The sequence below is a fragment of the Bison bison genome, unplaced genomic scaffold (assembly GCF_000754665.1).
Source record: "Bison bison bison isolate TAMUID 2011002044 unplaced genomic scaffold, Bison_UMD1.0 scf7180017864370, whole genome shotgun sequence".
Taxonomy (NCBI): domain Eukaryota; kingdom Metazoa; phylum Chordata; class Mammalia; order Artiodactyla; family Bovidae; genus Bison; species Bison bison.
Window position 1 is genome coordinate 556,309 of NW_011494942.1, and position 12,353 is coordinate 568,661.

Sequence of the window (12,353 nt, forward strand, 5' to 3'; positions counted from 1 at the left end):
TCATGTGAAGAGGTGACTCATTGGAAAAGACTCTGATGCTGGGAGGGATTGGGGGCAAGAGGAGAAGGGGACGACAGGATGAGATGGCTGGATGGCATCACTGACTCGATGGATGTGAGTCTGAGTGAACTCCGGGAGTTGGTGATGGACAGGGAGGCCTGGCGTGCTGCGATTCATGGGGTCACAAAGAGTCAGACATGACTGAGCAACTGATCTGATCTGATCTGACAGTAAAATTACTAATCAAATGCAGTGCACCATTGATAGCAATTTCTAGAATCCATTGTATAAAAGACAATCCTCTGAGATGGTCTCTTCTCTTGTTTCACAACTAGCTCCTCATCTCTGCATCATCAGCACATGCTCTCTCTTTCTTTAAGGACATTTAAGGTCATTGATTGTCTTATCATGATCCTGCCATGGAATGTAACCGAAGCAGAATGAGTGAGAAGATGTGGATGTGGGAGCAGAATTGAACACGGGTCACCGGGCTTTGGAGATAAATGAGACATGGTGTCCAGGATTCTGCCTCTGAATGGTGGAGCCAAGGAAGGTGGTTCATGTGAAGAGGGCAGGGATCTAACGGGAAGGAAGTCAGGCAGGTGTACAGTGAAGAGAATAAGTTGGGTTATCTTAGCTCGAACTTTAATGTGATGTGAATCACTTCGAATCTATTAAAATGCAGATTCTGAGTCGGTGCGTCTGGGATGAGCCTGAGAATCTGCGTTTCTTACCAGCTCTCAGAAGACACTATAGATGCTTGTCCATGGACCATATATTTAGTAGTGAGGCCTTACGAAAGAGCATGGAAGGGATTGGCTTGTGTGCCTGGTACCCTGATGAGTGACTGCCAGATGAGAAGACATTATTTTCAAGTATGAAAGGATGTAGGGAATGGGCATAGTTGGTGTTCCTTCAGAAACAAAGTAAGCAGGTTCCAAGGAGAAGGTGAAAAATAACTGAGAGAGAGAGAGAGAGAAGGAGCAGGGTCCTTTGATCAGCTACTCTACCTACTTGAAGAATATCCTTCCAACCTCTTCTCAGTTGAAACTTGAAATTTTTGTGCTCTCCTGTTACCAGGGCAGTCACTGCTCTCCAGGCTGTCTGTTTTTAGCTTCAAAGCAGTCCATCGATGTAGTGAACAATTTCATCAGCTGGAAATTCGGTCACTGTAAATCCTCAGGGCCCATTTGATTAATTTTGAACTTAATGGGTTGGTTGGCTGTCACAGGAGCAGATGACCTAGCTGCCATCCCACATGACTCCTCTAACCCTTGGCATTTTAGGTCAGAAAGAATGTCAGCAGTGAGTTAGGAACATGATGAAAGATAAGAAAGAGCCCACCTCAAGCTAGAAGTGGGAATAGTAGGAGCTGTATGGCAGGGCCTGAATTTGCGCATTTACTTACAGCGTTATGGATTCGTTATTCATCCCTTGAAAAGCATTTCTTGGTATGGTGGTTATGTGTAAGTTATCACAAATTTCCCTTGAGGAATGAAATGAGAAATATTTACTTTCTAAATTTCAGCTGCAAATAGGAAACTCTTATGCATAGCAATCAGCCTGGTACTTACAGAATGAAATTAAATTCAGAGGAGAAGATCTTCGTAACATCTGGAAGCTTGTGGATGCCTGTATTACAGATGCTTCTGTGATTTGGGGCAGGATGGGAATGTGGGCAGAGTGAGTATAGGGGATTGTTACTAAGGAATAAAGATAAAAACAGTAGAAAGACACTATGCAGATAACTCTTTTCACTAAAATGTGGAGTTTGGCTCTCTCAGTAACACTTCTGGCTGTTGAGGATCAGAATTAAAAGCCCCTAACACTATGGGGGAAGTTGCTCCTTTTAGAGATCTAAGGGATGGGGCCAAACTCTTCTGTCTTTCTCATTTGCATTTGTATTTCCAGCTTGTCTTTTTCCTATTGCATCAATTGCAGTTTCCTATTGTATTGCGTTCCATTTCCTTTTGCTAATTAGTGTATTCTGTGTTCTTAATGGTTCTAGAAAGCATCTCTCACTTTAGAACAGGTTTTAACTCAAACACTTCAGGAAGATTAATCTCCATGTGAGAAATCATATCCTCATTATTAAAAATCTCCCTTTATTTAGCTACCTTACAATTCAGGGAGTTCTTCCCTGTATTTCACTGATCATGGAACATTCTTTTGGTTTTGGAGCTACTCAAGGCTCTTCCTCTTTTCCTCCCACCTTTTACTTAGCCTTCAAAGAGGAGTGAGACTTCAGTGATAGGTTAGATTGAAGGATATTTTATTACACAAGAATGGGACTCCTTGAGAGGAGTCCAGCGTCTGGATCTTCCCAGCCGAGTTTTAAATTCACCAGTCATGGATTGTGGACAGCTGAACTGAACTGCCCAGCACTCTGGTGATGAAGAAAGGAGTCCAGGTTTCTCTTTTGGCTCTCTCTGGTTCTCCTCCCTACCTGTTACCCCAGATCACATGGAATCCTTGTCCTTTCTGTGACTGGTGAAGGCAGTGTGGGCTTGGACTGCAGTGTGTACTGGGTTGGGGGAATATTGTATTTTAGGGGTGAAGATGCTGTTTAATAAAAGCAGTGATTCTTAGATAACAAGGGGCTGCAGTGGTCAAATTTGGTTTGGGGATTTTCTTATGTTTTTCCAATGTATTTGATACTGCAGATGCTTATGCATCCTGTAGATCCCTTGGAGGTCTGGAAAAGCAGTACACTTGAGTTAGGAATTGTCATCCAGAGTTAGAGCAGCCAAAGGGGCTATGCTCGTGGCCCAGGGCAGGGCTGCTAGAGGTGGTGGACTTTGCTTCCTCTGGGGATTTTATGAAATTTAATTCATCAGGAGGAAGAGAGAATGGACATCTATATCAGAGGGTTAAATGTTCATTTTTTTGTCTGTGAATAAATGATTACTTGATATGTGAAAAGATCCAGGGTGACTAGTTTATAGATTTGTATCCCGTTACAGGGATTCTTGTTTTGCTGGCAAGGTGATGAATCTGCTAGGCTACAGTGGTAGTCAACTTGTAATGCTAACTAGTGGGCTTAATAAGGTTTAATGGGAAATAGAAAATAATGGTTTGGTTTCTATGGCACAAGGCCTACTCAAGGCAATACTTTAAAATTCGCTGAGTGAATGAATGAACACATGAGGGAAATGAGGTCAGGAATTTTTAACCATGGATGGGGGTCAAATCAGAACTGCCTCTCCACTTTCACCTGTGCCCTGTCTATATCACCACCTCACCTTAGAGAGTCCGACTTACCCTTTTTAAAGTGTCCTGACCTCCCTGCCCTATGCCCACCATCACTTTGAAAATCATTGCAAGGGGGTGATATCCTTCTTGGAGGTTTGGGACAAAGAAAACGTCGGGAACCACTTACATGTATTCAAAAGCACCCAGCATAGTGGTTAATAGGAAGTGCTGATTAGCTTTTAATCAGAAAGCTGAAGACAGACATGCAAATAATGCTAAGTATGTGGCTTAAAAATTCTTCCCAACCTTTTAACTGTTTAAGTTTTCATCAGATGCCCACATCCCCTGCCCCTATTGCTTAAAAAGGAAAATTCCTCACAGGTATTTTAACCGAGGGAGATTTGTAAACGCTCCAGCCTCAATGTGCACCAGGTTTTTAGTGTTCTGGATCAGTCTGTAAAGAGAAATGGAAAAACAGGCAGCAGTTTAATAGACGTGCTTTATTTGGACTGCACAAGGCCGTGGTCACCAGAGGGTGCTGGCTGAAAATGGCACCAAGAAAATCAAGTGACTTTCTTGTGCTTGAGGGGTGCTCCCGAGACCCTCGGGGTAGAAACGGGATGATGAGAGCCCGCCGGCTACTGCCAGGAGTTCTGCTTTCAACCTCTTGCTGAGATAAGTGTAAGCATTATAGCTGGGAGTCTGTTCCATTCTGCCTGCTCTCCTTCCTGCCCCCGAGTAATAACCAACATCCAGGGCTCCTGGCCAGCTAGATCCTGCCCAACCATGGAGCCAGCACACTGGGGGTGACGGGCAATTTCACTCTCAAGAGAAATGAATGAATTGGCTGTTTGCTCTTGGAGACAAACTGGTCATCTTCGTAGTGGCTGGCAGTCACACTGACCGGTTATTCAGATGGGCACTCAGCCTTTGGAATAGCCCAGGGCTGATGCTAGGGGCTTGCATTTGGGGGTTATTACATCCATTCTATAGATAACTGGTTGTGTGATGATGCCAGGCCTTCTAACGTCCCTGACCTAGTGCTCCCTACTGTAAACTTAGAATAATAATAGCACTTCCTCTGCCTCACAGGTTGGTAGGGAGTAACATAACAGGTAGAGATAATGCACAAGGCAGGGCTTGGCAAAATGGAAAAGCCCAGCACTGCAGTGGTATTAATGCCTTTCTTACTAGTTCCCCAGTGACTTTGAAAAGCAGCTACATTTACTGTCTACTATGGATTCAATAAAAGGTCAGTAAATGTCTCTGGCTTTTTAAACCCAGGCAACAGCCACGGAAGGAAATGATAATTCCTCTTGTTCTGTAGAGAAAATCTAGAGTATCGGTTAGGTGGATGGACTCCGGTGTCAGCTTGGTTTAACAGGCTGGTGTTACTAGTCGTATGACCTTGGATGCATCACCTGAAGCCTGACTTCCTCATAGAGTAGGTTTTGAACGGTGAATGTGCGCGTCTGGTTCACAGTGAGCCTTCCAGTGTTGACAACAGTGGATGAAATCAGGACGCTGAATGACTGGTCTCTAATCACAGAACTGAGAAGTAGCAGAGCTTGGAGGTGAACACAGCTTTTCCAAGTCCAAGTCTAGCGTGTATTCCACCTTACTATAGTTTCCCATCATGGTGTCGATTTCTGTCCTTTACATCCCTTTGATTCTTTAGAGGTGAGGGACTTTTTGTTGAAATTAACTTTACAACAACTAAGTCAAGCAGTCTTGGGCCATATAAGACATTAGGTGGGTAGGATGGAAAGAACTTCTGTTTCTTAAGACTCTTTTGGAATCTGACCACTCATCCATCCATTCATTGAACAAACATTTATTGAATACCTCCATGTACCAGGCACTGTTCTAGGTGCTGGAGATCCAGCTGTAAACAAGGCAAAGACAGCTGTGGGGAGCTGACATTCTAGTCTCAGGGCCTTCCTTTCCTTATAGCACTTTATTTTTCTTTCTGTATTAATAAATTGATGCTTTACCTATCTATAAATTGATACTTTATCTTTACATCTATATAAAGATAGATATCTTTATCTATTAAATAAAACTGCTTTACATCATGAGCAGTTTTATTTATCTCAAGCTGCTGTGGTTCAACATTGCTTGGGAAGTCTGTTAAAATGGATGCTTGGGGCTAGTGCACTGGGACGACCCAAAGGGATGGTATGGGGAGGGAGGAGGGAAGAGGGTTCAGGATGGGGAACACATGTATACCTGTGGCGGATTCATTTTGATATTTGGCAAAACTAATACAATTATGTAAAGTTTAAAAATAAAATTAAATTAAAAAAAAAAAAAGAAAAAAAAACCTACAGATTTTCAGATTTCCAGGTCCAGGTAGGACTGGTAATGGAAATGATGTAACAGAAATGACCTTCCCCTACCCCACCCCCACCATGAAATTCTACTTCCCAGCGAAGTCCAGACTATACCTTTTGCACTTAAATACCTGTTATTTTGGATTTCCCTCTGTTTGGTGAATTAGTCTTACTTCCCTGGTTACACTGTCATCTCTTGGGGGAGATGTAAATTTTACCTCCTCTGTATTCCAGGATCATTTGACCCTTAGTTGGACATGTGTACCCACATACTTATTAATTCATTATCCTCTCTAGATGATTGCTAATTGGACCATTCATAGGGGGGCCTTGAGGTACAGTGGAAAATACACAAGCTTTGAAGACATGGGCTGGGGTTGAATTCCAGCCCTGGCATTGTCGAAGGTGCCACTTTGGTCAAGTTACCGACCCTTCTGAGCCTCCATTCCTTCCTGTGAACAAAAGGGATAATTACCCCACTTTGCAGGGCAGCTGCAAGGATTAAATGACACAACGTAGAGGAAATAAAGGCTGAGAACGAGTGCTCAAAATATATTTGTTGCTAATATCTTTTCTGCTTCCTTAACTTTGGAAACTCCTCTGCTGATGTAGCTTGTAGAAGTTCAGATTTGGGTCAAACTGGCCAGCAGTAAGAAGCCTGGTTTAGGAGTCACATGACCTGATTTCTAGTCTTATTAACTCTGGTGCTAACTTGCTGTGTGACATCTGAAAATTGAATCAAGCTAGTCTTCTCCCATTCCCCCTTTTTTGTAAATTGGAAGAAAATGATAATTTGGAAAGGATTATTATTAAGAATCAGTTCAAAAACGTCACAACAACAAATCCAACATACACGTGTCAAACACTTTTACATGGTAGGTTTCTAAGAACCATTTACTAAATAAGTGAATATGCCCAAATAGTCCCCAGTGAACTAATTCATGATCTCTAAGTGAAAGTGAAAGTGAAGTTGCTCAGTCGTGTCCGACTCTTTGCGACCCGGTGGACTATAGCCCGCCAGGCTCCTTTGTCCATGGGATTCTCCAGGCAAGAATATTAGAGTGGGTTGCCATTTCCTTCTCCAGGGGATCTTCCCAACCCAGGGATTGAACCCGGGTCTCCTGAATTGCAGGCAGACGCTTTAGCCTCTGAGCCACCAGGGAAGACTCTAAGCTCCTTTCTAAATATTCCACCACCTCAAGGACTCCATACCCTTCCTTCCAAGGTAAGAGCTACTTGGCAGGACTCCACAATGTCAATTTTAATTTACAACTTTGTGTTGTGATGTTTCAGAATTTATACAGCTCCCAGGGAGAAGCAGTTGTCACCATGGCAACCTGCAGGACACTGCAGTGACAGAAATTGGTGCCTGCCCAGACCTAGTAATTGCTGCAGTCTTTTCCTCTTGGATTCCTAGCTATGGATGCTTGAATACAAATACTGAGTGGGCTCCAGCCAGCGAGGGTAATAGTGTACAGCAATAAACTATCTGTTAGCTGATGCTTACATTTCAGACAAATTGAGGAGGTTGTCAAAGGCATTAGCTTCTATCTTTTCCAGGGAATCACTCTGAGAGATTTCACTAGGGGAGAGAGAGAAAAAAAAAAAAAAAAAAGGAAAAAGAAGCATGAAATAAATGATTGTTTCTGCATGATAATAAGTTGTATGCATGACCCAACAATGGGTGGGGGGGGGGGTGTCCTTTTAAAAAAGAATAGGGATGCCTTAAGTTGTCCTCACATCATAACGTGCTCACACCTCTCTCTAGGAGCCCGAATGGGCACCTACAACCCAGATGCAGTTGAAATGCAAGTTTCAGTATTTCCTGTTAATGTGACCGTTTTGCTTATTTATCTGTGGACTCAGAGTTACAGATTGTTGGAAGTAGACATGTCCTCTGGGGAAATCCAGTTGGATTCCCTTGTTTTATAGCTTTGGGCATTAAAATTCTGAGAGGAGAGGCAAATAGTGCTTATAAGAAGATTCGGGATCAGGATCAAAATGTCTGGGTTCCCAACTCCATCACTCTAGTGAGGTTTTAATTTGGGTTAGGATTCCTGGTTTCTTGACTCTTTACCCCTCTCCCAAATCCTCTTCTGAGGCAGCTGCAGAGTGGTCAACTCCTGCATGAAGTGTCCTTATTGGGTTGTGACTGTCTATTTGTATTTGACCATTTTCCTCACTTTGTTAGCAAACTAAGGACAGAGACTATGTCCTAGTCACTCCTGAATCCCTAGTGGCTTCGTATAGTCTGGCATTTAGGGTATCAATGAATGAGTAGATATGTGAATGAATTAATTTTTTAAAAAAAGAAACACAAAAGTAAAGGAACCAACTTTGCCATATATCACCCCCAAGCATGTGGGTAATGTCAATGTTACCCTAAAATCCCCATGTAAGCTATCATTTGCTGCCAGCTGAGAAAAGAGTCTCAAATTCTAAGGTTAACATTCACTGAAGGTTTCAGACTTGATGAGCTTTAGCCCACAGGAAGGCTGAGTCTAAGGCAGTTAAGATCTTTTATGAAAACACAGTAGTGGATAGTTCTAGGCTGATTCATCTTATTCCTACCTAATAGTTTTGCTTATTTAACTGTGGCTGCTTTTCTCACTAGGAGGTCTTAATGCATTCAAAGTTTTCAAAACTCAACATTTAAAATTCTTGAGAGCAGAAGAGTAAAGGTTAGCCTCAGGCAAACTGACATTTCTGTAACCTGCAATGAATTTCCTATAATACGCACTAATTCTTAAAAAATTATTTTTAATGTTCCTATGGACGTGAGTCTCAGTGAACTCCGGGAGTTGGTGATGGACAGGGAGGCCTGGCATGCTGCGATTCATGGGATCACAAAGAGTCGGACACGACTGAGCGACTGATCTGATCTGATCTGATTGCTTGCTAATACCCTAAGAGCAGTCAGAGATTCCCCCGCAGAACCAGGACTGATGATGTAGCATCTTCAGAGATGCAGATCTGTTTTCAAAGCCCTGAAAATTGTTAAGATGCTCTCTGGAAGCATCTAAATGGCCTCTGAGGTCCTGTGACTCAGACTGACATTAAGGAGGATGCTGGAATACTGGACTCCATACTCCCTTTCCATATATGGGCTTTTGTGTCCTAGAAGCTGACCCACGAACATAGGATTGAAGTTACACATTGCACTGAGAGCACATTGCATTGTCAGGCTGCTTTACACTTTTGATAAACGCCTTTTATCAATATAGATACAAATACTGTGTTTGTTATATACTTATTATTTGGATACAAAGATAGTCTTCTGATGCACAATAAACTTTCAACACATTTTCTTCTATGCGGGTGTTATCTAAAAATGTGACATGAGGGAACAGCCGCTCTAGCAGAGGGAGTTTTTTATGATTGGAATCTTTTTTTTTTTTATTGGAGTAGTTTATCATCACCTATCAAAATGCATTCAGTTTGTTGAGACAAGGTTAATTATCTGAATTTTAATGACTCTTGAAAATCATCCCTTTTCTTCAAAGGTCCCTGGATATTATTTGTATTTTAAAGATAAAAATACTAGGGTTTCCTAAACACAGTTTCTCTCCTAGAAAAATTACCACTTTTCAACTATGTGTTCTCTGAGAAAAAATTTTATTTCAATTATGAATGTCTTTTGATATGCAGTATCTTACTTACATTTTTATGACCTCATTAAGTCCTCTGAAAGCTTGAGATGGGATTACTTTGATAGGGAGATAGGTGAGTGATCTAGAAAAGAAAAAAGGAAAGCCAAGAGTTTAAGATTTAAGATTCGGTGCCTTTTAAGTTCATGAATGAAATGTGTGTGTATGTGTGTGATCGCAGAGTTCCCAATAGCTAGATTCAGGTTGAAAATTCTAACTTCTATCAATAAAGAAATGTGCCATGACTAATTCTTGGTCTTTATCAAAAAGTGTGTAATTTCGTGGTTAAGATAGTGAACCTTGGGATCAGATGCACCCAGGGTCAAATCTCCACTCTTCTACTACCTGGCTACAAGACCCTAAGCATACTATTTAGATCCTCTATTGCAGGTCCTTTGTCTATAAAATTGAAATAATAATTCCTATTTCACAGGGTCATTGTGAAAATTAATCAAGATAACCTGTATAAAGAATCGGGCTTGGTACCAAGTAAGCAGTTAACACATAGTTTTAGAGTGGACATACAGGCTTGTTGGGAGGATAGAAAAGAAGCTGTCTTGGGTAGAGTGGAGAAATGGATGGTGAAAATACAATTGAAAACCAGGCAGGTAGGAGAAGGGAAGATTCACTAACAGCATGCTCCTATTTCGCTCTATACCATCTTCCCCAGGCAGCCCATTTTAATACTATCTCAACCAGACCACTTTGCTCCTATGGTTAATCAAATGCCATTTTGATTTTATGCCATTTAATCTCATGCCATTTGAGGGAAACATCTAAAGAGACTCCTTCAGGCTCTTACTTATATCCAGAAGAACAATCTGAGTGTTCTTGAATTGAGATCAAAGTTACGCATTACAAAAAGTTGAGAAAAGAGTGACCACTCAGCGAGAGCAAAACCAGAATAGGACAACGTACGAGTGATAAAGGAGCCTGGGTTAAGATAACTCAGGAGAAAGCATCTGCAAGGCAGAGATGAAGGTTAACCGGAATTTATCACGCATCTACACTGATTGAAGGATTTGGCCCAGGGACTGGAAGAGAGGCGGGGAGTGGACCAGGCATTTCAGGAGGGAAGTGAGTATTGAGAGTATGGAGAACAGAAGTGGAGATGCTGCCTTGCTTTTCTGTGTATGCAGCCGAGCCTGGCTTACCTGCTGGGAGAGCGCACCTCCTCCATGACGAGCAGGTAAGAATCAGTGAGATGTCTTACAGTTCCAGAAAGGACTTGCTCCTGGGACTTGTAACATGCTGTGTAAACTATGCACACCCACTTCTAACCTTATCTTATCCACTTAACAATGGTGTGAGGCAGGTATTTCCCTTCAATAGCCGAAGAAACTTGATCAGAAGAAATTCAGTAACCTGGACCAGGTGACACGACCAAGCTGACAGAGTCCAAATGTTCTTTCCACTGTGCAATATGGGCTGAAGTATATGGCTCCTAACCCACACACTCTCTCTTCTTTTTTCCCAACTTTATTGAGGGATAATTGACAAATATAATGGTATATATTTAAAGGGTACAACATGATAATTAGATATATGCAAATTAGATATATACATACATTGTGGAATGACTACCAATATCAAGATAATGAACACATCCTGTCACCTCAACACATCGGTCACATCTCAGTTAACATGTATGTGTGAGTGTGTGTGTGTGGTAAGAGTATTCAGCTCAGCAACTTTTCAAATACACAATAGCCACCTATTCTTTTTTTTTTATTAATTTAATTGGAGGCTAATTACTTTACAATATTGTGGTGGTCTTTGCCATACATTGACATGAATCCACCACGGGTGTACATGTGTTCCCCATCCTGAAACCCCCTCCCACCTCCCTCCCCATCCCATCCCTCAGGGTCATCCCAGTGCACCAGCCCTGAGCACCCTGTCTCATGCATCGAACCTGGACTGGCGATCTGTTTCACATATGATAATATACATGTTTCAATGTTATTTTCTCACATCATCCCACCCTCACCTTCTCCCACAGAGTCCAAAAGACTGTTCTTTACATCTGTGTCTCTTTTGAATAGCCACCTATTCTTAACTACAGCCACCTTGCGGTACATTAGATCCTCAGAACCTATTCTTCTTATAACTGAACGTTTGTACCCTTTGACTTGTATCTTCATTTTCCCTTGCCCGTGGTCACTGGTGACCACCATTTCTATTCTCTGTTTCTATGAAATTGTTTTTTTCCCCCTAGATTTCAGAGAGAAATAATACCATGTAGCATTTGTCTTTCTCTAGCTTATTTCACTTAGCATAATGCTTTCCAGTTTCATCCATGTTGCTGCAAATGGCAAACTTCCTTCTTGTTATGTCTGAAAAATATTCTGTTGTGTATATATATACACACACAAGGTATATATATACACACACCATATTTTCTCTGTCCATTCATCTGTCAAATAACTTTAGGTTGTTCCTATATCTTGGCTATTATGAATAATGCTGCCAGGAATATGGGATGCAGATGTCTCCAAGAGTAGTGATTTCACTTCCTTCGGATGTATGCCAGGTCACTCACTCTTTCTCACTGAGCACAGTGAAAGGACAGGCACTGGACCCTCGCTTCTCTTGAGAAGAAGCATGTTACACTCTTGCTATTCCTCCTGCAAAGCAGCTTACCAGTAATTCCTCTCTAGGAGCTAATGCAAAGAAATTTCATTGCAGAAAAACACTTGCACTCAACAATCTCTTAGAGGTGTTACAACCTAGAACAAGTAATCCAAACTTGATCCTCTAATTTTATTCCTGAAGACAGTCCCACCAAGCATATCCTTCAGTACCCAAACTTATTTGACAGAACATCTGAGAAGAACAGGGACAGGACAGGGAGAAATCTTCTTATGATGGCATGTTTGCTTCCTATATTTCTTCTGGAATCATGTCTGCTTGGCTTACTGATTAAAAACACAGTTTTATTGCTCTCTGCACTGCCAAGTCAATAAATTTCCAGAAGAGAAAGCTGTATTCTACTGTACCCCATGCAACATCAATAAAACTGACAGCCAAATTCTGATTCCAGAATCTTTATTGCTGGGGATAATGCAGTGCAGAACATATTTTGGAGAGTGTTTACATAAAAGCTTCAACTGAACCCTTCAGAGCTGTTTATTCATGCAAATGCAGCTCAGAAGCTGAAGCCTCTTAGCAGGCAGCCTTC

At 41.7% G+C, this 12,353-nt stretch overlaps 1 protein-coding gene across 1 annotated transcript in view; it reads right to left on the reverse strand.

Annotated features, from left to right (window-relative positions):
- Positions 1-12,353, reverse strand: part of LHCGR (luteinizing hormone/choriogonadotropin receptor) — a gene marked incomplete at its 5' end in the record, with an annotated part of 61,882 nt that overhangs the window by 31,884 nt on the left and 17,645 nt on the right. Inside the window, 5 exons of the mRNA XM_010856037.1 lie at positions 1,409-1,486; positions 1,575-1,649; positions 3,572-3,646; positions 7,033-7,107; positions 9,186-9,257. Coding sequence (XP_010854339.1) covers positions 1,409-1,486; positions 1,575-1,649; positions 3,572-3,646; positions 7,033-7,107; positions 9,186-9,257 — 375 coding nt within the window. The remainder of the gene's footprint in view (positions 1-1,408; positions 1,487-1,574; positions 1,650-3,571; positions 3,647-7,032; positions 7,108-9,185; positions 9,258-12,353) is intronic.